General features: G+C 47.0%; 1 protein-coding gene across 1 annotated transcript in view; it reads right to left on the bottom strand.

Moving 5' to 3' along the window:
- LOC107192044 (protein groucho-1-like) overlaps positions 1–23,969 on the bottom strand; it is a 113,819-nt gene that overhangs the window by 16,146 nt on the left and 73,704 nt on the right. The window contains exons 5-7 of the mRNA XM_015581224.1: positions 21,837–21,974; positions 16,011–16,272; positions 8,919–8,944 (exon numbers count right to left, since the gene is read on the bottom strand). Of these exons, the coding sequence (XP_015436710.1) occupies positions 8,919–8,944; positions 16,011–16,272; positions 21,837–21,974 (426 nt within the window). The remainder of the gene's footprint in view (positions 1–8,918; positions 8,945–16,010; positions 16,273–21,836; positions 21,975–23,969) is intronic.

Raw genomic sequence — 23,969 nt, 5'->3', positions numbered from 1 at the left:
AGAAAAGTATTCGAAGTTCTCACAGAAGAGAACATACAATCTATGTTTTCGACAAATCTTTCTAGGCTTTCAAAGTTTCATCTCACTAGGCTTTCAGAGTTTCAGATCGTCCCAGAGTTCTCATATTTTTCGTTTCAATAAGCTCGTTTGACACAAGCTTATCGCTGGAAACCGACGCGATCGTTGAGTTTTTTCATCGTTAATTAGCGGAACAACGACACGGCGGGGGTTGAGAAACGGGGCAATCGAGGGGGATTTCGGTAGATCGTTCCCGGTTACGATCGTCGAAACAAATGTCGACCATGCGACGGTTCCAATTATCGATTTTCCTGGTTGGCAATCGCCAGGGGCCGGTGAATCTCCGGCGATTCACCATCAGTCGTATAGTTTTGAAAAAATCGGCCGCAAATAGAGTCGCCGACCTATCGATTGTTCTACCCCCCCCCCCTATTGATCGCGTTTTTTCCAGGCATTTTCCTTGGTCGTGTGGCCATTTTTCCGGTGGTTCACCCACCTCCCATTGGTCGACGCCACACTCTCTTTCCACAACTTTTCCTTTCTCTCCGTCGCTCGCCGGCTCGCTCTCACCCTCCTTTTTTTTCCACCCGCTCATTCGCGACCCTCTTCCTATCCCACTTTTTCTTTTTAATCCCATCACAGAGTCGAGCGCACACCAACGACCCTGTCGTCCGGAGGTCGGTAAATTAAATCTCGAATAAAGTGCAAATAAACGAGCGAACCTCGAGGGGAGGAGTAGGAGTGGTCGAGCAGTGTTGAGGGAGGGGGAGGGGGTGAAACCGACGGGGTTAGCCCGGTGTCGCGCAGCCTAGTGGCTGGTGGTCGAAAGTGCGGTGACAGAAAAAAAAACACACAAAAAGAAGAAAACGAACGGCACACGGACGAGAGGGTGAAAGAGGGAGAGAGAAAAAAAAATCGTCCGTGGCAGTGGAAACGGTCGGGGGGTGTGCCTGGTAAAAGAGCGTACCGACGCGGGAGTGTAATTTATTTTAATTAGAGTGGCTGCATTATATAAGCGGGCGAAGCGCCGATGAAAGGGTTTGAAAGGGTTGAGAGATCCTGACACCGAGTTCCGAGCCCAACGTTGCCCCTCTCCCGCCAACCCCCCACGCGCCCCTGCCCCCGTGTCTCGACAACCACGCAACCTTTGCCCGTCGACCCAGCCCCCCAACCCCTTCTAGCCCTCTGGAACGGACTAATTCACTTCTGGCCAGGGCCGGCCTGATTGAACGTTTGAAAAGACAGCTGGTAGAACCGTGGATGCTGCGGGGAGCCTCGGTTCGGCTACTTGGAACACGAGTCGTTTGCCGATTACATTACGAGAAACCGAGGCTGGGGGGTTGAAAGGGAGAGTCGAAAAGTTCAACGGGAACTTTTCCCGATTGGCGCCGTTTGAAAGGTGAAATCTGGATGGGGATAATTATACGGGTGAACGTGGGGGGAAGAAACCGAGTTATACTCGAGGGATGGAATTTATGTCGTGGATGCAGTAACCACTGACGAGGGGCATAGGATGAACCTAGAATTTTATGAATACTTCTGTCGGATATCCCGAAGTACCGATTTTATAAACGTGATTCATATTACGCAGAGATCGTAAGATACGAACCCTACCGGCCAAAAGTATGTGACCAGGTCTGATAATTAAAGTAAGAGAAAAATTTAATAAAAGCAATATGCTAAAATTAATTGAAAATTATTATTTAAATCTACTCCCTTGGATTTGTAAATTTTTCTTACTCAACCTCACATGAAGGTCTACTCATCATAATATTTCGGTCATTTGATTGGTCTTGACTCAATTATTACACTATGATTGTAAAAACATTTTACTTGTCACAGTATTTGCTCCTCCTAATCAAACAATATTTTCAAAACAAGTGAGATATTGATGGTGCTCACATTAGGTGGGACGTCGTATACATATATATTCTTTGAATTTAAATAGAAATGCGAAGAACTGCACGGAAGTGGTTCTCGGAACGTTATTCACAACCCTGTAGCTAGAGTAGACGTTCATCCCCCTCCGAAATACCGTGGAGACTGTGTTCTTCCTCTCAACTGACAGGGTAGAGAACTACCGATCCCCACTGCCTTACCGACACCTCTGATCTCGTTAGGGACGCATTAATTAATTTACAAGATGGCGACGGCGGCGGCAACGATGACGACGACAACATAAGAGAGCCAGCCTGTGTACAGTGGAGATAGGAGGGTTAGGGGTGGCACGTTTTAATTACTAATTGAAACGTTCCCCCTCACCACCGTCTATCCCCCTCATCCTTTCCGCCTTGAACCATCCAACCCCGGGTGCTTCCTGTCGCTTCAGTCTCGTAACTCTGTACTCTTCCATCCCTGCGCGGTCCTCGTAACCACCGTCCCACCCTCCGATTTCATCCCACCCCCTGTCTTAATATCCGCCTCCATCGGGGGTACTTAATATTTTTAAATACTTTCCGCAACGACCACCACACCACCGTCTATCTTTTGTCCTTCTTTCTTTCGCCTCGTCTCCCTCTCGTTATATCGTCAACCCCCCTCTGGCAGCAAGGGGGATGATTCCACCCTCGTTCTCGCTGCCGACGCGCCGCGCTGGAATTTATGAGAAGGTAAATCCGGAGCTCCCGCGAATTAATTAATTAAAAACATCACGCCGCTTTAATGACATTCACCCTCCCCTTTCCACGCTTCATGGCACCTCTCTTTCTCTCTCCCTCTTCTCTTCCCCCTTCGTCCACTCTCTCCTCCGTTCTCCTTCGTTTTCTTCTCCAATCTTCGGACACCACCACCATTCCCCCAACCCTGTTCGTGCCGCCTAACTTCGTCATTCACGCCGATCCGTCTCGTTCCTGGCGAACATTTGTTATGGAAATCACGAGTAATGCGCCCGCGCGCACCTACGAGAGATCCCGGCGCGCTCGCTAATGGCCACTTTTCTCGTTAAACGGAGAAACAGAGGGAACGGGCGACCGCACGTTTTTTACGAGACACTTCGAGGGATTGTTACCCGCGTATAAACAATCCCTCGAGAGAGACAGAGAGAGTGAGAGAGGCTTTCGCACAATGACTTCATCGAGCACACGGTCCTTAGGCTCGTAACGAGGCGAGCCGAGTTTAATAGAGGCTGGGTAACCCTAAATTGAAGAATAAACAAATTTTTGTTAATTCCGACGAGATAGGTACCCTCTCTAAGCCATGAGCCGAGAGTTAATTAGCTACAATGGTTGATGGAATTATTAGGCACTTTTCAGGATCAATATTTCTTCTGTGCTTTTTAGAGGACCGTTATTGGTTAAAATTTATCTGGTGTAAGAACTTTGATATTGTGATTTTATTTTCTATACACAGACGACAGACGGTATATACTTATTTAGAATACGGACGACACCTATTGTATATTTTATTGATTGTACTTCAACTTATTTAAATCATCCGTTATATTTATCATAATATTTGTGAGTTTACACCAATCAATTAACTCTCGATCTGCGGTCTTAAAATACGATTGTCCATTGAATCACTCGACAAATACAATATTTATACGCCTATTTTCACGTCCCAAATACTCTTTCCAATACCGACTGACGAAGAATCCCATCAAAGAATCGACCAATTAATTCCAACCGTTGTGTAGACCATTTCCGTAACGGTCCGGTGAATAACAGAAAACAAACATTCGCGGTCGAACAATGATCCCGCCGAAGACTGCATAATTAATTAAACCGGGCCGGACAATTACTTCGTAACTAATTATTCTATACATATCAGCCGTTTGACACGAGAATTATTCAAATAATTCCCCGGGAGTATGCGTTGATAAACCGTTCGGTTAAGGGAAATCGTTACAGAAAATTAGGCGTTCCTCTAACCGGTCGCATGCAAAGGTACAAAGCGGCGGGATAAAATAATCTACGGACAAATATTTAAACGGACTCAATTATACGAACCGACCAACCGTCCGTGAAAACAGACGGGAACACAAAAGCGACCATAAACTCGGAATAGCAAGACAAAATGTGAGTCCCTGAGCGCGTTCGCGTAAACAGTTTTTCCGCTGTTTTCGTGTTCCAAAGGGGCTCTTTTTCTCTCTATGTATCCCTCTCCGTGCATTACAACACCGTTTCAACATTTTTTTTTCCATTCTTCTAAATGCCCGCCTGTTTACAGACCCTTCGTGGCGTTTCGTCTCGCCCCGGTCCCGTTTTCCCGGGTTAATTTTAAGTTGGTAACGGCGTCCCCCACCTCGTGATCCAGCCGCTCTCTTTCTTTCCAGCTCGTGCAAACGTTTGCTCGTATGCACGGGCCCGTGGAATGACAGAATCTCCGGCGTGGATAAACAAACAAATATAAGTTTTTGCACTCTTCGCTCTCGCAACGCGGCTGTATTCCCATGGCTCTCTTGGAGGAGGTGGAGAGGGTTTGAGGTGGCCCCCCCCCTTTTTCCGCGTGTTTACGCGCGAGCACTTGATCTCGATTGCGAGACGGAACGAACCACGTGGAAAGGGACAAGGTTCACTTGATATACGGGGTGTCCCGTTCTGACACGAGTGTCTCGAATTGCTCTGTTGTTTATAATCCATCCGTTCAACAGTCAACTTTCAAAACCCATCGTCAAGACCTAATCACAACAAGAAAGACTAGCAATCTCCGACCAACGTCGATTCTATAAAAAAAAAAAAAAACACGAAAGTGCAACCCGGCTTCGTTACATGTTCCTCGACGGACCCAAACGGCTAGCTTGTAACAAGGGAACGGTATACCATTATTTGAAGTTCCAATTACGCGACACGCGAGGCAACCCGTACGGGGACACGCGTCAGCCTCTTCCCAGCTTCCAAACGCTGACAGAAGGGAAGCTGCGAAGGGAGGTCGAGAGAAAGGGGAGTGGGGAGGGGAGGGGCTGAAGGGTAAAAGACCGACGTACCAGCAATCAGTAACATTATACGACGCGACACGAGCCAACCACCCCATTAGCATTCATATTTCAATTTCATAGCCCTAAGGCTGTCGGTGGGTAGGAGATCCTGTAAGGCTGCCTCGGGGTGCGAGACGAGGATAAATAGAGGTTCGATGGAAAGGGAGGCTCGAGTCGATCGGAGAAAGACGGAGAACCGTGGCGAGGGGAAAGAGAGAGAGAGATGATACGAAAGAGGATTACGAGTAGGGAGGGAGTGATAGAGAGAGAGAGAGGGACGCGAACAACGATGATGAAAGGGCCGAAGAGGCGTGTAGCAATGGGAACGATACCCTCGCGAGTAAGATCGACGATCTAGGTGTTTCACTTCACAAGTAGAATCGATCGGTTATTCGAGCTCCGCGAAGCGTCGACAGGTGTCGGTGATTCGGAGGAGCTTACGGAATCGGTACATATACAAGTCGTTTTCAATCAGTTTCAGCACATTTCTTTTCACCAAATCTTTGCAGAATACTGTTTTCCTTCTCCCTTTAATTATCAGACCAGGCTCCATACTTTTGGCTGACAGTATATTACCAACGACTTCTCGTTCATGTTTTCTCTCTATACATTATATCAAAGAATAATTCGAAAAAGCAACACTACCACTTTATTAATTTCTAATACGTACCGCTACGCGTTCACGCGTCGATTGAAAATATGATTCGTAAACGTTAATGGAATTAGTCCCGTCGCTAGCTAGGCGTGGCGGGTACGAAAAGTGGGGAAACATGAACGGAGAGAGAGAGAGATAACTAGTACCGATGGAAACCTATTACCATCTATCTCAATGCCGGTGTAATGGATGCGCAGCCCCCTCCCCCCTCCGATTATCAATCCGTAATAATTGTGCATATTAAACGGACGCTAATTATCGGGCCGGCGCGGCGCGGCGGCCGCGGGCACCGCCGGCAAATTGCGCAAGTTATGCTGGGTGTGTAACGCTGTTAAAACACGACCCATAATGACGGCACGGAAAAGAGCTACGGCGAAAAGATAATTACGCTGGAAATCACTCTCTGCCCGAATATAGCGCGCGCGAGCGAGCGGTCGCCGCCTCTCTACAAGCCTCCCCTCCGTACCCCCTGCCTCTCCCCTATATCCGCCATTGCGGCCGCCGCTGCTCCGAGTCAATTCCCCCGTGTCGAGTTTTATAAAACGCTCGGGCGTATTAATTAATGATCGTTATCGATCGGCTCTCGCGTCGACCGAGTTTTATTTCGTACAGTCGAATAACGCGACGGCGGCCGATTAATATCGCGGACATTATTATTCACCTCGAGTGTCTTGTTCGCGCGATATCTGCAACGATGCACGATCGATCGTTAACTGAACACGGTATTCGTGTTGGGTTGCGTGTAGCGTATAATTTTTTTTACGGGCAGTCTATCTTGAAACTTACAGTATGTTATTGAGGGCTTGGGTTTGGTAATGCCTATTATCATTTCATTCTTCGAATTACAGCGAGGTCCACGTAAATGGCCACGAATTTGTCCGCGTACAGTAAATCATCGATGAGTGCTCGAAGGCTCCTCGGTGTTGACAAGGAGAGTTGCTCGGGTGTAACGCTGACTTTTTAACGAAGCCTAGCACAGTGATAGAGCTTGGAATTATGACCCAAGTGATATTTGTTTCAGCCGAATGTGGTCGTCAGTTTATGAAATATTTAGTGTTCAGAGTCGAGGAACCTTCGAACACTTATCGACGATTTACTGTAGACGGACATCACTGCATATAGTCAGACACAATTCTAATTTGAACTCGGTGTTACCAATGCACTATTTTGTACGCAATGGTACCAATTCACTATTTTGTACACGATGTTCCATGTAATTCTCTGTCCTTTGTCTTCACATCACCAGGCACAATACAGTGAACTTCACGTCAACTGAACGAACTGCAACCGACGTGGTATTACATCTCCACGAAACAATTCCTTCGAACCTAGCGACGAAGGAAGGGAACAATCTTGAAACTTAACGATTGCTCGGCCCGAACTCAATTATCGTTCCCGTGCACAAGGTGCCCGTTAATTGGACGTCAAAAAATTCTCAATCCCTTCTCTATATCCGGTCACGAACCCCTCCCCAACCCCTTAACCGATCACCCCCCTCCGCGGTTATTCTTTTTATTTCCCCTGTCGAAAGATCGTCGACGCGGCGTGAATTGACCCGGAACCAGCTTAGTCCGCTTCACAGCCCTCCTCTTTCCGATTCCCCCATGCGAATCGTCGATCCAGACGGAGCACGGATAGTTCGCCCAAATCGATTTACCCCGACACGGAGGGAGAGACTTCTTCCCAGAGATCGATCGTGAAACGATCCTGCTGGCCACTCGAGATCGCGAAGCGACGCGGGCCGAACACTGTGGGCCTCCAGCTTTTTTCTATCTCTCTCTCTCTCCCTCCCCCTCGAAGCCTTTTTTGCGAAGCCCCGGAGCGCTTTTAATAAACGCGCCCCGCGCCCAACAGCCGCTTTATGCTATCAAAGGTGGGGTAAAGGGCGCGAGTAAAAGAGGGAAAAAGAGTCGGTGGAGCTAGGGGTTTGGGTGACGAGAGTAAGGTAGAGAGGGTGGGAGTAACGGCAGAGAAGAACCGGGGGTTGGTGCATTTGACGACGAGCTTTTTACGGCCCTGTGTTCCGGTGTTCGGGCTTTTACGTCCATTTCAGGTTTCCTCCTCTTCCCTACCCGGTGCTGATCCACAGACTTCTCTCGCTTTTTGTCTTCTTCCAGCAGGCCTGTTTCCCTCTTTTCATTCTTCACTCACCCTCTCGCCAAACCCGCACGCCCCTATTCACCTGTTCTTTTTCCTTCTCTCGCGCGCTCTCTCACTCTTTCTTTCCTCCATTCAACTCCATTCAGTCGCGTCTCTTCTGTTTCCGTTCTCCCCCCTGATGGCAGAGAGGATCTTCTCCGTCCGCGATTTTATTTGCTCCCCCACCGGGCCGTCCGCCTATTCACTGGAAGCGCGAGCCGCACCGGCTCTAATTTCTTTTATGAGATGAAACTCGACACGGTCCAAAGTCGTTCGCCGGCTGACGGAACACCGGTCGCCTCCCCCATTCGACGTGGTCGATCCTGTATATCGTTTGGATCACGGCTAACCGGAAGCCCGAGGGGTTTTCGGGCGACACGTGAGACCCCATCAACCACAGAAAACTCTGTTTGATTTTACGAGTATGTACCTATATCATTGTCACGTGTGTTTTGTAATGTATTCGCCTCTGAAGTTTCAGTTTTTCGCTTTCTTTTTATACGAACACTGTGATTCTTGCCTGCGTCACCTGTACTCGAAAATAATGTGTCATCTGTGGACATATTTACGCATTTATCCGCGTCCATTAACTTGTAAAGTGCTATAAAGTATGAAATTTTAATAATGTTTAATACTATTCATGTATTATTATTAAAATAATAATGCCTCTAGTACCGAAATAAAAATTCTGTCTCATTTTAAATCAGTTTATGTAACGACGCGCTGTGCATTGGAAATTGTAATAGAAATCAATCGAATTCAATCGTTCGACGTGACTGCATGACCAGCTGACGTTTATTGAAAACTCGCGAAAGGGGGATTCCATGGTATCGCGCGCCGAGCATAGACGAGCGGATTAAATCGGATACACGAGGCGGAAATCGAGGTGCAGCAAGATAATAATTCGGGATTAAACGTTGAACCTGCGCGCGTATTTGCGCTCCGTGTCTCCGGAAGCGAATTTCGCAAAGGGGAAGGAGATTCAAGGTCTTTTAGATGAGATTATCGTTTCGTCGCTTAAAATTAGTCTTCCAAATTTGGGATTAAACCAAGTCATCGAGATGGATCGAAACGGATCTCTGGACACTACGATACCAGTACTTGTTGTTAATAAATAAATTAAACGATTGATTGTCGATTCACGGAATCGAGATCGACTGTTGTATAACGATTAATTTGTTTGATACTCACATGCCTCTCCTCGGCGGGATTTAGACCTAAAACAAAGAAAACGAGCTCGTTAGCTTTTACATTCAGCTTTTTATGCAGATTAAGTTTAATTTCATTTAAGTTTCAATTTCACCCAAGCCAATATTCGATCAGGTATTTAAAAACTATTTGCTAGATTAAGTAGCAGGAAGTTTTAAAATGATGCCTGGAGATCGTGTTTAAAAAATTCTGAGAAAATGTTTTTTTTTTTAAGATACCTAAAATTATCTATACCTAAGTCATCCTCAATGAGGCATCAAAGATATTTTACTTCAGAGTCAAATTCTGGGTCAACTTGACCCAGTGTAATAACGGAGGGTTAACGACAGTGTTTTTGAGAAAGTTTGCATTTTACATAAAACTGTCATCATGGTCTCTCCATGGACAGTCTTGAAAAATGAAACTTCCACTTCGTATTCTGTTAACACACGAATTTTCACATACACCTGTGTAATCAATTCCATAAGTTCAAATTGCCTTTACTTCCTAGTCCTTCGGCATCCGAGACATTTCGATGCCTCTAATGGGTAATCCAGTACGCAGAAACCGATCCGACGTGGTTTACGTGTTCCCGGAGCAAAAGTGACTCGTGTAGCTTTTACGTACGACGGGTAACAATAGGAGGAAGAAGATATCGTTAGGATATTTCCTGCGAGACAAAGTGTACCCTACCCTACAAAAGGGTGTAGAAGGAAGGAGGAGGGTCCGTGGGGCGGAAATCGAGCGAGGGAAAACTATGAACCTGGCTTCTCGAGGACAAAGCTTCTCGTCCAGGATCCTTCCCCGACCCTCCACTCTTCGCCCCGTCTTCTTTCCTTTCATTCAACGTCTCTTCTCGGAAATCCTCGAGAAGTCTAGCTCCTCTTTCGACCTCTACCCCCGGCCCCCATCTTTTCTTTTATCTCGTCCCTTGCGCGGAAAAGATTCTACCGGCATACCGCTGACTCCGTTCGAGTTAGTTCCGCAATAATCATGGAAAACATTGTGAGGGTTCAATTTGCCGGGAAATACGACGGTGGGTCCCTCTTTGGAAGGGCTTGGTCTCGTTCGGGGTGTGTACCTCGAGGAAAAGGAAGGACTCGGGAAATCTATTGGATTTACCTTTATTAAATTCGATTGTCGACTGTAGTCGCGATTAATTCTTTCAAATACTGTAATGCATATTAAACGAAAATTGTTTTTCCTTGCGAATAAATTAGGTAAACCTGTCCTTTGTGTATTCACTTCATTTTCATGTTCTAATCCGTTTATTCGTTAACTTTCAGAATATGTAGAGTACAGCTCCACAGATAATTAATTAGCAGACTATTGTACATGTTTTTGTAACAAAATAAGTGATTAACTTTTCAGTATCAACTACAGTTCCATAACGCTTATGTTAAACAGAAATTTCTATAACGTTCCTTCTTCAAGATCTCGTTAAATTTTCAACCAAATTAATAATTTCCAGTTCCCAGAGCCACGCGCCCCAAACAGGACACTCCTGGTACGCCCAGGACGGCGAAAACTCGCCGCCCGTAAACCTTCCGCGTACCGCCATTTACAAATAAAGTAATTCCCGGAGTGCGCGTTTTACACGCCGCGATAAAACATATCCGCCGGTCACGACAGGGGGTGAGGGGTGGGGAACTTACCCCGCGGTGTTTTATGGTGCACCAAATTAAGGAAAAGCCGTCGCGCGAGCTGGCGAAAGGATCTCGGCCACTGCCCCCCACCCATTACCAAGGGGTTGTTGCGAAGGGGGATGTGGCTGGCGAACGGAGGGATGAAGCAGTGAATTTTCCACGGCGTGGACTGTATCCAACTGTGGCTCTACCCCCACGATGCGTCGAGGGACGAAGACGGGGAATCTGGCAACGTTCACCTCGCTCGCGAACCTCGGATTAATATTCGTCCCTTTCTCGTCTCTCTATTCTTCGGCCAGGGGAAGGAAGGAACGTATTTCCTACTAAAACGCGAAGAGCTCGTTTGCCACGACGACGGGAGGGGGGTGAGAAGACGGGGAGAAGCGCGTCTGTGCATCTTCGTGGAGACGCGTTCAACGCGCGCTTCACCACCTTTGGGATCATTAAGACTGGGGAGAGAAATATCAGCGGTGGATGAGCGTCGTTCTAAAAGAGAATTCCACAAGAGAAGGGGAAAGATTATGAATGTGGGTGATGAGTGTGGTGTGGATTTTGTGAAAGTCCTCTCTCTTAGCATTGATTTCCAATCTAAGCGAGGGTATTTAGTATTTTGTTTTGTTGGAACATTGTAATGTGAAATGATTTTTCTAACAAATTTATAACCTAGAAATTTGAAATATTTCCAGCTGACAGGAAAATATCACTGTATAATTGTGGTAGATCGCAGACATTATGCGTTATAATTTTTCAACAAATTACTCCTAAGCACCGTTGATCGGAAATATATGCTGGCTTGTAGATAGTTTAAAAATATAAAACACGGTACATCAACTGCTATCAACTGCTGGAGACGACTAAATCTCTACTCTGGATCACCAGTCAGATATACGTAGTAGGTATTCCATTTCTGTAGTCGCGTTATTCCGGACTGGCAATGCGATTACAGAGAATAATGGACTCGATGCTGCGATCGTTTCATCGCTTAGCGCTATTCAATCTATCTATCTTGCTGCCTATCATCAACCAGACTCACGTCACGCATGGAACCAGCGAAGCGATAATAGCGAAATCGACAAAGCGTGATTATCGGAAGGGAATACTATACTACGTGATAATTTAAAACAAAAAAAAACACGACTCTATCTAAAAAAGAAATAACCTCCACGAAACTCGACTTCGTTCATTATCGTATATAATAAACTCTCCCATTATCAGCATCGCTAATCGCTGTATAATAAAGAGGCGCGCGGAATCGTTATTTCCGCAGGCGAAGGATCCGGCGGCTGGACCGATCGCCCTGGTGAAATTCAATTTGCCTCCGGGGGGATTCGACCGGTTCCGGCGCATTGTCTCGTCGAATTATACAGCGATTACGTTTACGTAATTTATCGCCGTTCGAGCGGGGCGCTCGTGCAACGGCGCTTCCGGAATACCTGGAACCAAAGGAGCGTGAACACCGCCGCCGCTCGCCCGTCCGCCCGCGATCGTGGAATAAGTTACGCCCGGTTTAATGACCCGATCTCGTCAGGAAAGCAAACTGTTGGCTCGCTCCAGACATCGAAGAAGAACAGAGAGGGGGGTTAAGGAGGAGGAGGAGGAGGAGGAGGAAGAAGAAGAAGACAAGGCTCGAAGGAGGGGTAGGAAAAAAAGGAGGACAATATCCGAGAGAATTACGAGAAGCGTACACGCTCGAGGGAACCAGGGATGATCCTCTCGAGGGACCATTACTCGCGCAAATATCCACCGATGAAATGGTAATGCGAACAGTACCGGTTTCTAATCGTCTGTAAAAGAGGCCGACCGAGTCGAGTTACTTTCAGCCCGTGGCCTGGTAAATCGTTTCGCGAACCAGTCGAAAGAATCGGATGAATGGGACAGGGACGAGGGGAGGCAGATATTACGTCGGACGTCGGAGTTAGTCACGGAGGGTGAATCTGGACGGTTGAAGAGGGGAGAAAGAGATGGAGAGTCAAAACGATAACGACCCCATGCTGGAAACAATTCGCCGGGAGCAATGTTCCGGAAAGCGGGGAAGTAGTTCCCCAGTTGCCGCGACAGAAATAGTGGCCCATTACGGGTTCCTTGTCTCTTCGATGCTTCCACGTTTCAAAAGGGTGTCGACGAGGTTCCTCTACCTCGTTTCACTGGGAGTATACACTAGTTTCGACGATGATTTCGTGTGTCGCGGGTTCCCGTCGCGATGGAGTCGTCTGGGGGAGGACGGAGGAATGTAAAACACGACGTGGGGGAATGGAAAACGTTGTTTGGGAGCGAGGAAATGGTATACGATATGTTCGGGGTTGTTTCTTCTGTTAAATCTTTGATAGATTCTTGAATTGGAGAATCAAGGTCATCAATTGGACTTGAGTGTTCAATCACTCGAAGAGGATAGGAGTTGTTTCTCGAACAACGAAGATTAGTCCGCGATGTTTGTTCAAACTCAATTTTTCGCAGATTAATTTACCAAAAGAGAGATTAAGGGACGGTACTTGCTTTCCGAAGGCTACATTAGAAGACGAAAAAATTCAGACGGATATGTGATTGTTCGATTAAATTTCGTTGAAATTTCCAGTTTGTTGTACATACATATTTCGTATACAGTAAAGACTCCATGGGAGCTGTATAGGAATGATGATATGTAATAAGGATGATTGTCGAAAGGCGTGACAAAACTGAGCGCAATCGAGGATATCGAACCAGAATTCGAACCGGCTGAGAACCATTCGGGAGAGCGTGTTTCCGTTCGGTTGACGACGATCGTGTACCACACGTGGCCCGATCGCGGTGGAATTTCCTGCGGGACCGCAGCGATGAAGTCAGGTGGTACTGGTTCGGCGGCGTTACGAAGATCGTCGGTAGCCTAGGATCGGCGAGAGGGGAGGTCGGTATTTCATTACCGCGTGGACCTCCCGACAACCGCTCGGAAAATGCGAAACAACGCGGAACAACTGCCCGGGAGGTTATACCCCCTTCCTCCCCTGCGGTAACACAGTTAGGCGGAGAGTGAAGCTCGAGATATTGCTGCTGGAGCAAGAGAGACATGGGAACGGGAGGAAGAACGTAGAACGATGAAAACGGGCGTGGATAGAAGAAGAGACAGACGGGGACAAGGGGGAGAGCGAGTAGGAAGGATGAGAGGAGAACAGGCTGAGGGGCGCGAAGGTTTAGAAGAGCCACCTAGAGGTGGATGGAACGAAAAGGGAGGAGGGAAAGGAGGGAGGAGTCGGAAGTACTCTCGTGTCAAGAGGAGATTCTGAGTGCTCTCCTGAGAGACGACCATGCACAGCGCAAGAGGGGAGCCAAAGTGAGAGAGAGTGGGAAAATGGGGGTGGACGAAGAAAGAAAGAGAGAACTGTACGCGGAAGACGGGAACCAGAGCGAGACGCGAGTTCGGCGAAACGCGAGGGATGAGACGCGATGAGCGAGCAAGTATGTACGCGCGCTCCTCTTTCTATGTATGTGTGTACGTGCGCTATATAGAGATAGGAGAGTCACTTGAAGCCCTCGCGACTTTGTCAGCGCTACATGGAGCCTAAGTGCGAACGTTCTTGCACTCGTATGTCGTTCCAAGGAGGGAGAGAGAGGGATGACGAGGACGCGCGCCGTGGCAGAAGTGGATCTTCGAGGTCAAGATCGAGGGGTTCTGCGAGTTTCAGGCTTAAGCACGATCGTTTGCGTCACCGTCGTATTGCGGCCCGGATGAAATATCCCCCGTCACCCCTATATAACGTGCCCCCCTCCCCCCAAAACACCTGTGTTACCACCAATTTTCTCGGCACTTGGTACACTTCATGCCGGATGGAACAACGTGATATGCTTGAATGGCATCCTCGCTCTTTCGCAATCTTTCGTTTTCACACTTATCGGATATCGTTAATAGGTGTTCGCCTATCGACACTTGAACGTTATACACCTCCAATTTTGAAGATTGTACGTGTAACTATATTTGATTTGAAGATTAGGGACCAAAAGATACATGTGCTTGATCATAGATCGTACAATTACGCGGTTGCTCCATTTCCCGGGGCCCGTCTAGCGTCAGCCTAGCCCTATAATACAGGATTGAATATCGATGTAACTATAACGAGGTCAACGCGGCGTAATTATAGAGAGGGAATACAGAATTTCAACATTGACTGTGTGTCGATCTGCTCAACGTATTACCACCATAATGAGCATATAACCACCAGCGGAACTAATCGAACAATAGTACCAGTGTACGTTCCAGCGAAGATCAACGATAACGATAGTATCCAGACTAGGCAGCTCAGCCGTATTATATTACAGCGTATATGTATATACGATTGTTTGACTTCGCCGTAACGGACGTGGATGAACGCCACGTTGTTTGTTTGCGAGGAATATGGCAGAATACATCGTCGAACGGTCCCATGGGGATCTGGTGGCCGGTGGCGCGACTTCCCATACCCGGTCGTGATAAGGTCGTAGAAAAACAAGTGGCCGGGTTGCAGGAAACACGACCAACCGAATGAGCAATACTTCTGCGAACCAGACCGCTGGCTGGCTGGTCGCTTGGTTCGATACGCGAAATATTCGCGGACGGGAGACGCTGATGCACGCGAAAAAAAGCACCGTGAGACACGGGGTAAGCGACTTTTGTAAATCGAACCAGCTACGTGACAGGTTGCTCGTATCGTGTACCACAACGGCACGGTGGCCGAGCGATACCGGGAATTTTTTTTTTTGAGATTTTATCGCCGACACTTTGTTGTTCCGATACGCTTCAACGATCGAAAGGATGGATCGCGGTTACTCGACGATATTTACTTCTTCTGTTCGTATTAAGTGCGTGGACCTGATAGCGGTACGAGTTCTGGGAAAATCTAATGGATCATCATCGGTTAAATGAGACACGTTCGACTCGTTGCACATACGATGTGCTTTGATTCGAAGAGCCTTTAAGGCTCCCATAGGCGATACGATTTCTCGTACAAGTTGCACAAGGAGGTACACCGACTGTTCTTCTTTGTATTATTTTAAAGTGAAATTGTATTCTGTTATTAAATAACAATGAATAATTTGTATGTGCTAAGGGAAAAAGTGAGGTAGATGAAGGACCTCCTACCATTTAGTTTTGGGAGTTACTGAAATTTATGCCAAATTAACATTCACTTTAACATTTATTTCAGTACTTGAAATAAATTTACTAAGTGGTAGGAGAGTTTTCTTCTATAGAGTTTTCTCGTGAGAGTACGACAAATCATATCGTCAATGGGGAATGTAAAAGTCTCATACTGACATACTCTGCGTTTGTGTTATCGGTCCGTGATCCGTTTAGCAAACGTTCCAGTAAACTACCTTTCTCCATCAGCCTGCGACTTCAGCTTTTTGTGTATTGCTCGCAAGCTGCAAGGAATGTCCTCGCTCACAAAGGTCGGGGCATAAATCTCGAGATACAGATCATCGAGGGATCAAAAGCTGAACTAACCTCCGTTTGGCTTCAAGTCATCAGGCTGACCCCGATGGTGGTCCGGCTTGGTCAACATTGGAAGTGGATGGGCAGCTGAGCCTCCGGCGGTCGCTGCCGCGCCCGGTGGTATTCCTAATCCCAGAAGGGCCGCGGAGGCCGAGGAGGGAAGTCCAGGTCCAGGAAGCGACGGCATACCTGGATGAGGCCCTATCGCGGCGCCTGGCGGAAGCTGAGGCGCGTGCATCTGCTGCAGCAGCCTCGGCAGGTCTGGCCTTTGTTGCTGTAACGGAACCATCGAAAATTCAATTTCATCTGGGATTCACCGAAACGCGAAATCTTCCCTCGAACATACCGATTCTTATCGTTTAATTTCTAGAGGAAAAAAATTGTGTACGAATTACATCTTAACGGGCGGGGGTTCAACTGGGGTTTCGAAAGTAACCGAGGACGTGGAATCCAGCAATCTAATCGTGTAATAACAGGCGATAACACGTAGTCGCGATAAAACTCGAAGGCGAGATTGAATCGGTGGGCAGAGGTGACATCATTGACGACCGATGAAACACGCTTCCGACTGTCCTTATCGTAATCGTTTGATACACCGGTCGGGAACTGGCTGATATCGAAGACACATCGGTTTATCGGTTACAACGAACGTTAACCAATCGACTGCCGTGGTGTATCTTTACACGTAGGCAGACTACTCGAAAACTTCTGATACTTCTTCGTCGATATTTATAATTGATGAAACTACCCTCTCCGATCATTACTCGAACCGGAACGTCCGTTCGGGATTCGTTACGAAAATCTCTCCAAACGACCAGGTGCACACAAATCACAGGGTGAACTTTTACTGGCAGGCGTTTAAATAAGCCTCGTGTCCCCGGCAGGGTATTCCACTGGGTAAATCTGAAAGTACGGAACAAGTGGCGGGACTTTGCACCACAGGCTGTTTCCGGGCGAGCGCGCGACGGGGAAAAGTTTCGGGAAGACCGTAGAACCGTGCACGGTTGTTGGCAGTTTCCTCGTTACCTGGACCCCCAAGTCGGGGGTGGATGTCGGTCGAGTTTCAGCCGCCAGACAAATTGTACCGCCGCGCCGAAGCGTTTTAACGCTCGGTGGATCGCAGGGCGAAAAAGGAAGAAAACAGAGGGGAAGAAAAGGGAGGGGCGAAAACGCTGGAGGAGACGAGAGAACGATAAGAAAAGGGGAGGGTCTCGTCGGAAGACAAAGTCGAATTCGAAGGAAGAGGGTGGCGAGCTACCCCTCTCAGCGAAACCGTGTACACTCGTTAAGGTCGGCCCCGTAATATTTCCGCCGAGTAGTTTGCCGAGATAATTAAATGGTTTAACGATATAATAACCCAGCCACGTCGGCTGACTGTCTCGAGCCACCTACAAAACACGCAAACAGAAACCGAACCGTGTGCGCGCATACCTACCGCGAGGGGAAACACTGCACTGGGTCTATCTTGGGATGAACAAGGCGTCGAGGATGCGTTCCTCGGTGGAAGCTGGAAACGTCTAAGAAACGTTTCCGGAGCTTCTCGCTAACTATAATAATCTTGACCTCGGTTCACCCGTCAGCCTGGTATTCATGGCACTGGCGGACGACCTAAACCGTTTTCGCCTCGAGAAGATCATTTCCGGTATTTGCGGAGGGCTTCTCTCCCCTAGTTCCTCGGGGGTTATACACGAGGAGTCGAGGAAATTGATCGGTTAGGACCTAACCGTTAGGTCGTAGCTTTTGCGACGGATATGCTGAGATTCGGATGGACTGTATGTGTGTGCGTGTGTGTGTGTGTGTGTTTACGTCACAGAGGATCGTAACTGATTGAAAGTGTTTTCCAGCAAACAATTTTTAACCACCTTTCCTGTATATTTTGGGTCACGTTCTCACAAGAAGACCCATGAATGCAATTACAGCTGAATTTGATTTTAAAGTATTCAAACATCCAAATTTACGATGAATAAATACAAACCGTTCTACACCAGAGGCTGTCATGGTGCCTCAAATCATAATAGTACATTCACAAGGTGCAACGACACATTAGAAAATTTTGTGGTTATAGGATCGAATTTTTTGGCTGCCCCAAATATATCGAACTACCGTATTTTCTATTTTGATAATGAAAGAGCTTTCTGTCTACGTATCTCTGTAGATTATTGGTCTAAAAGTGAACGAACGAAATCGTTCATCCTCCGTATGGTATATTCTCTTAAAAAATGAACGACATTAATCGTAGAGGAATAAAACCTGAACAGAGTTTGTTTCAATTCCGTAAATTTTACGGCGTCTTCGCGGAAGTGATCCTTCGCGAGCCATCGAGAAAAGGGGAAGTCATTACGTTTCCCCCCTCTTGTCTTCGCGCGCGAGAGCCTTCTTACGGCACCTGCGTCGTCGACCAAGCTGCAGGTTCTTGTTCTCAGCAGTTTTCACCGTCGGTGGCTACTTGCTGACTCAACCAGCCGTGAAGATACCCGGCCGCTAAAAGATCCCGAGAAGATCGTCTTAACCTTCTTCTATATCACATGTCGTTGACGCCTGAAAAGCTTCCAGCCGGCTGTTCGTGCAAGAGATTATGAACGTCAGCAGCCGCGCGCTCTACGAACCGTCTCCCCTTCCGGCTCGATGGAAACGCACGCAACGCAGCGTAATTTTTGTCGAAGTGCCAGTGCCCGTCCCTCGTTTTGTTTGTTCAAGCGAGCACACATGGAACAACTGCTCAAAAGACCAACGCGAATTATTTATCGATAATATTAACGATAATATCTTACGATACAGATCACACGCTCTCTTTCTCTTTCTTTCGATTTCTCGCAGAAATCAGCGACAACAGATAAACGTGTACTTGTACATACGATTCCTCGATACCGATAACGGTCAAGAGGCTCGAACAGACTACATTTGTAATGGATAAGGAGTATAATATTTATTAAAAAAAAAAAAATCGGACGACACGAGATATCGGCTTCGTTCCACGAGAGTCGAAGTAGATTTTAGAACACTCATAATCTGGATAAAGAGTTTCGAATAACGAAAAAAAGATAAAAAAAAGATACTTCGTCATTTTTAATCCTATAAACATGGAAATTCTAATTTTTACTCGACAGTCGGCAAACAATTATTTAACCTCATCGACTCTTTAAAGTTCGGAATGATGCCCATAAATACTGCAACGTTTCACTATCTATTATTCGAATAAAATTATGCCCAACTCTGAGACACAGAAGACAATGTCCAGAAGATACCGTTTGCATAACTCCATAGAATCCAAAAATACGCGTCGACTGAATACAACATTCTCGTCAACAAGTATCACCAACGTCCGAAAAACCGCTATCGTTACTCCTTAAACCCTAACCGACAACGAACCACCCGTTAACAGGCCAGTGGAACAGGGGTCTAGATTAAAGTGACCACACACACACCTTTCGGCGTGCGGTACGTGTTTTCCTTTCGATTCCCCGTGGTAACCGAAAGGATTTAAGATCGCCCTTAGAGAGGGAAGGATCGACCAGGGAGGGTAATGCTTGAGGTAGGGATGAAGGGATGGGAGAACGGTTTAAAGCGCGCGGAATCCGGGGGATTCTGCTAAGGATTTGCCGCACGTAGCCCCGACAACGCCGCGGATCCGTGGAAGTTTCTATGGTCCGGGGGGTTTGAGGTGGAAGCGCCTAGGAGTCTAAAGGGTCGGGGGATGGGGTGAACCGAGTAGTGGATGTCAGGAATGCTGATTAGTCGGTGCTCGTGCGCCGTAACACTATAACCTATCCGGCTTGGAAACCGGGCAGGAAGACTCGGGATAAGATTCAACCGGGTGGGGGATTGAGGAAAGGGGGTTGCAGATCAGGGTGGTGGGGAACGGATGAACGCGACGGAAGAGGAAGAGAGAGAGAGACCAGGAGGGGTGGAGGAAGAGGAAAGAGAAGCCGGCGGCTTAATAGGGAGGAAATTGAGTGCTCGAGCAATATTGAGGAGGATTCGGGATTCGCCAGGATCGTATCCATCCGTCCGTTTTCGGATTCCTCGGGCGTGCATCGGCTTCCTCCTACCATCCCGTGGCAGGGATTCTCATTCGCCGCCGGCGAATCCGTTTCACGCCGGTCTGAACGCGAATCAGCCCCGGCCCGTGAGCATTCACCGACAGACCGTTCACGAACCAACCTCGGAACCATCGTACGGGGGAGTAGAACGGAGTCCGGGGGGAGGACTCGCGTAAATTTTCGACGAAAAGGATTTGCGGGCGGAGAATTGAATTTTTCCTCGAGATAAAAGCCGACCCCGCCGGGGGAATTTACTGAACGTATATATGTATATAGGTGTATGTATACCGGTGGGAAGATGTTGAACGCCGGGGGGCTCGCCCCGATCGACCACGAACGAGACACAGACGATTCCGATTTATTCGCGGATGTTCCGTGGCAAGGCGAACGGTTGCGTGAAATAAAGACAGTGTGACAGGGGCGGATTTAATATGATCGAGAACGAATGTTTAAAACACTTTTACGTTCCTTATTTAATCAATTTAATCGTTTACGGTCGAATGTCATCACAGGTGTGACATCACACAAAGTTGAATTAACAATGGACTCCAAGATGTGAGTCGGTAACTATGGAATTAAAAGGTCTAGCACATTGACTGCCACAGTGAAATAGGCCATACGTAGCCAGACACATTTTATTTCCTTTTTTTTGTCATAAACCAGACGCCTACATCATCTTACTGACATTTTTGGTAAGATCATACTACAAAAATCAATAAAACCATTTCGTATAAAAAATATTTTACAAATTTGCGTCATCATAATACAAGTATTCGGATACTTCTGGACGGTAGTGTACATGTCACCCACATTTGGTTGACGTGGCAGTCAAAGTGTTAAAAGTTCAATGTAATTCCGCTTGTATCGCGAGTATGTCGTATCTCAGAAAATCTAATAAACAACACACGAATCGCGAGTAATGGTTACACACATCGGATCTAAATCCAATTCTCCGGGAAAGCTGTTCCACGCAGAGCCCAGTTGAAACCCGTTGACCGTTTTTCCCGGCAAAACTGTCCCCATTAGTTCCATCGACAACAAATTTCCCGGTGTAATCTCTTTTTCATACAGCACCGCGCGTCGGGGGTCGCGCTCGCGGCTCGGTTCCATTCGGCGATCGGTTTCGAGTTTAGAAATTTATCCCGGGTATCGTTTCGATAACTCCCCGCGCAATAAAGGTAACAACCGACCGGGACGAAGCAAAAAAAAAAAAAAAAAGAGCCACCTCCCGTCTCCCCCGTATCTACAAATCACTTCGGCGGCCATATCGATTCGCAGGGTGGGCCGCGCGCGCGATACCGGAAATTGATTTCGCATTAGAAGGCGGGATAGTTCAATTTCGGCAACTAGATGGAACGAGTGGGGGTGAGATATCACACGAATACCAACCGTTATTTGTTTTTCGTAGACATAATAGCAGGAGGGAGAGGCCTTGAAAACTCAGGGAAAAAAATAAAAAAAATAAATTAAAGCTCTCTTGAAACCATGCTATACCTGATAAAAACATTTTCCATCGGATTGTTAATAACAGAGTAATCTCTACTGATCACGATTCCTGGTTCACCCTGTATAGGGCGAAGGTACAACCGATAATACTGATATAATACCGATATTTTACGTTTCGGTAGAAGTCCCTAGTTTAATATTTAATTTACCGTTCAATATTACTCGAACAATGTCCCCCGGATAGTTTCAACGGCAAACACGAGACGTCACGATCCGACCTGTATAACTCGATGTACAACGGAACGTGAGCGCGCGGTAGAGAGTAATTTATCTTCCATTGGCGTGCACTCACCCCGATAATGGCGTTGAGTTCGGTCATGGTCACTTGTTTGGCTCTGTCAACAGCAGTGGCGACTTGTTGTTGATGTTCCTGGGAGAGAAACGGCAGGATCTGAGCAATTATGGCGTTTAACCTCTTCGCTATCTCTGTCTGAAAGCAGAAAGGAGAACGATCCTTATTAAACGATGGAACTAACCGCTTCGCGAATCAACGATCGCAACGATTCCGTATATATACCAGCGTAATTGAACGGGGATAACGATCGCCCTGACCGCTGCTCCCCTGTGTCCCCTCTTTTATCGTCCCTCCCCTATTCCTATCCAGCGATGTATTCGAGGAGTATCATTCATCGGAGGCAACTCGCGTCGAATATATACGTCACTTAATTCAAGTTTTATTGAGACCACCCCTCTCTCCCGATTACCCCGCCACTGAATCCTGTCGATTCAAATTCTAATTTCCACTTCTGTCGCCCGATGAACCGGTTAATTCATTGTAACGACATAATAATCTCGATGATCGCGCGTAGAACACGATGCTTGGCTCGATTCCACGAGATCGAACAGGTTTCACTAATACAATATTATCTTTTTTAAACTTGTACGATCAACCATGGAGATTTTCATGATTTTATAAATGGCGTCAGATAGGAAAATTTTATGTTTACACTATATTACGACGTATTACTACATACAGATTCATTTGCAGGTTCTCAACTGGTCCTAGATTCGATCAGACAACTTTCACAGGGCATTCCCACTGATGTATGTGGTGTGATTTGAATAATTTGACACACACCGAAATACAATAAAGAAATGGTCTTCGTCTTTTTGTTCAAGACTTAACTTCCTTAACAGCAATACGATACAACACCCAAGACCTGCTGCTAAACATTCAGACATTTCAGACCAAGCACTCTTACCGCAGCCTTCAAATATGAAAACAAAATCGGATACGATGTGGATCGCATCAGTTTAAACTAGTCTAAAGATTCGAGCCGGTCGAAAGCGCCTTCGAAACGGCTCGAGAATAGATTGACATCACTTAACGACTGGACTCTCCCGGTCAACAGTGTATCTCCTCTTAATCAGTCCGAGTCACAGAACTAAGTACATATATCGTTCATGAAAGCGGTTCTGTCGAGGCATTGCTACAAATTAAACCCGACGAAACGGCCTGGGAACAGTCTTAAGGCTCCTTTGCCCTTTAACGGCCCGAAATAAGGCGATATTAAAAAAAACTTGCTGGCATTTATTTATAATACGTTCAAGTAAATAAAAAAAAATGTTGGTTTCAATATTCGTGCAGCGTGGCAAATTATATGTGGCGCTAATCATTTTGATTCAAAATTGCACTGTACAAAAGGTGCCGACGATATCTCTTTGGTTTTATATTCCCGATTATACGGCCGTTCTTATTAAAACTCCGGATCCCATTTAAAATTCGAATGCCCAGGGGGGTAACTCTGATCACGGGCTCAGCGAAATTAAACCGTGTATACCCGGACGAATCGGCTGGAAGTGGTTGGTTAACGATCGTGGGGGTCGTCGTTCGTCACTTGTCCGGAACAGTTGGCGGTTTTCCGGGAGGGTCACGCCGCCGCCAGCGAGGGTGACTTCTTGCTCGATGGAGGGACCTTAATTTCCGGCTGAGGTGGCGGTAGATACAGGTAATATCGCACGGGATCTGTGAAAGAATGGGGAACCCCACACCATGCACGCTGCCGTCGATTCAGCGCGGATTTAATTTAATCCCCGTCAGTTCTGTTCTGGCCGGAGGGTGTCGCAAACACCCTCGACCGGTTACTTGACCGCACCTGCATCTGCATTCGCTTTTCCCATCGTAAGGGTGTGTTCGGTGAACCTTTGCCTTATTTAACTTAAGGGGCCTCGGGGCGTCTCATGGTCTCTTTGTTGGCCTCGTATCGTCGTGACGGAAGGGAACGTGTTTCTTGTGTTACCTGGTCCGAAGAAGCAGGTGTAACAGTCCATTGGTTCTTTCGATTTCGGTATTGTGGACCCGTGACCTGGATAATCTTTTTTACGATAGTTAAATAGGGTATATCAGGGTTTTGTAGGTTGTTTATTGTCGGACTTTTCTGTACATATCGCAATTGTGAACCCATCGATCTTGTTTATTGAATCT

The sequence above is a fragment of the Dufourea novaeangliae genome, unplaced genomic scaffold, assembly GCF_001272555.1.
Source record: "Dufourea novaeangliae isolate 0120121106 unplaced genomic scaffold, ASM127255v1 scaffold296, whole genome shotgun sequence".
Lineage (NCBI taxonomy): Eukaryota > Metazoa > Arthropoda > Insecta > Hymenoptera > Halictidae > Dufourea > Dufourea novaeangliae.
Note: the sequence above shows the minus strand (reverse complement) of the source record. Positions and strands in the feature narration are given on the sequence as shown.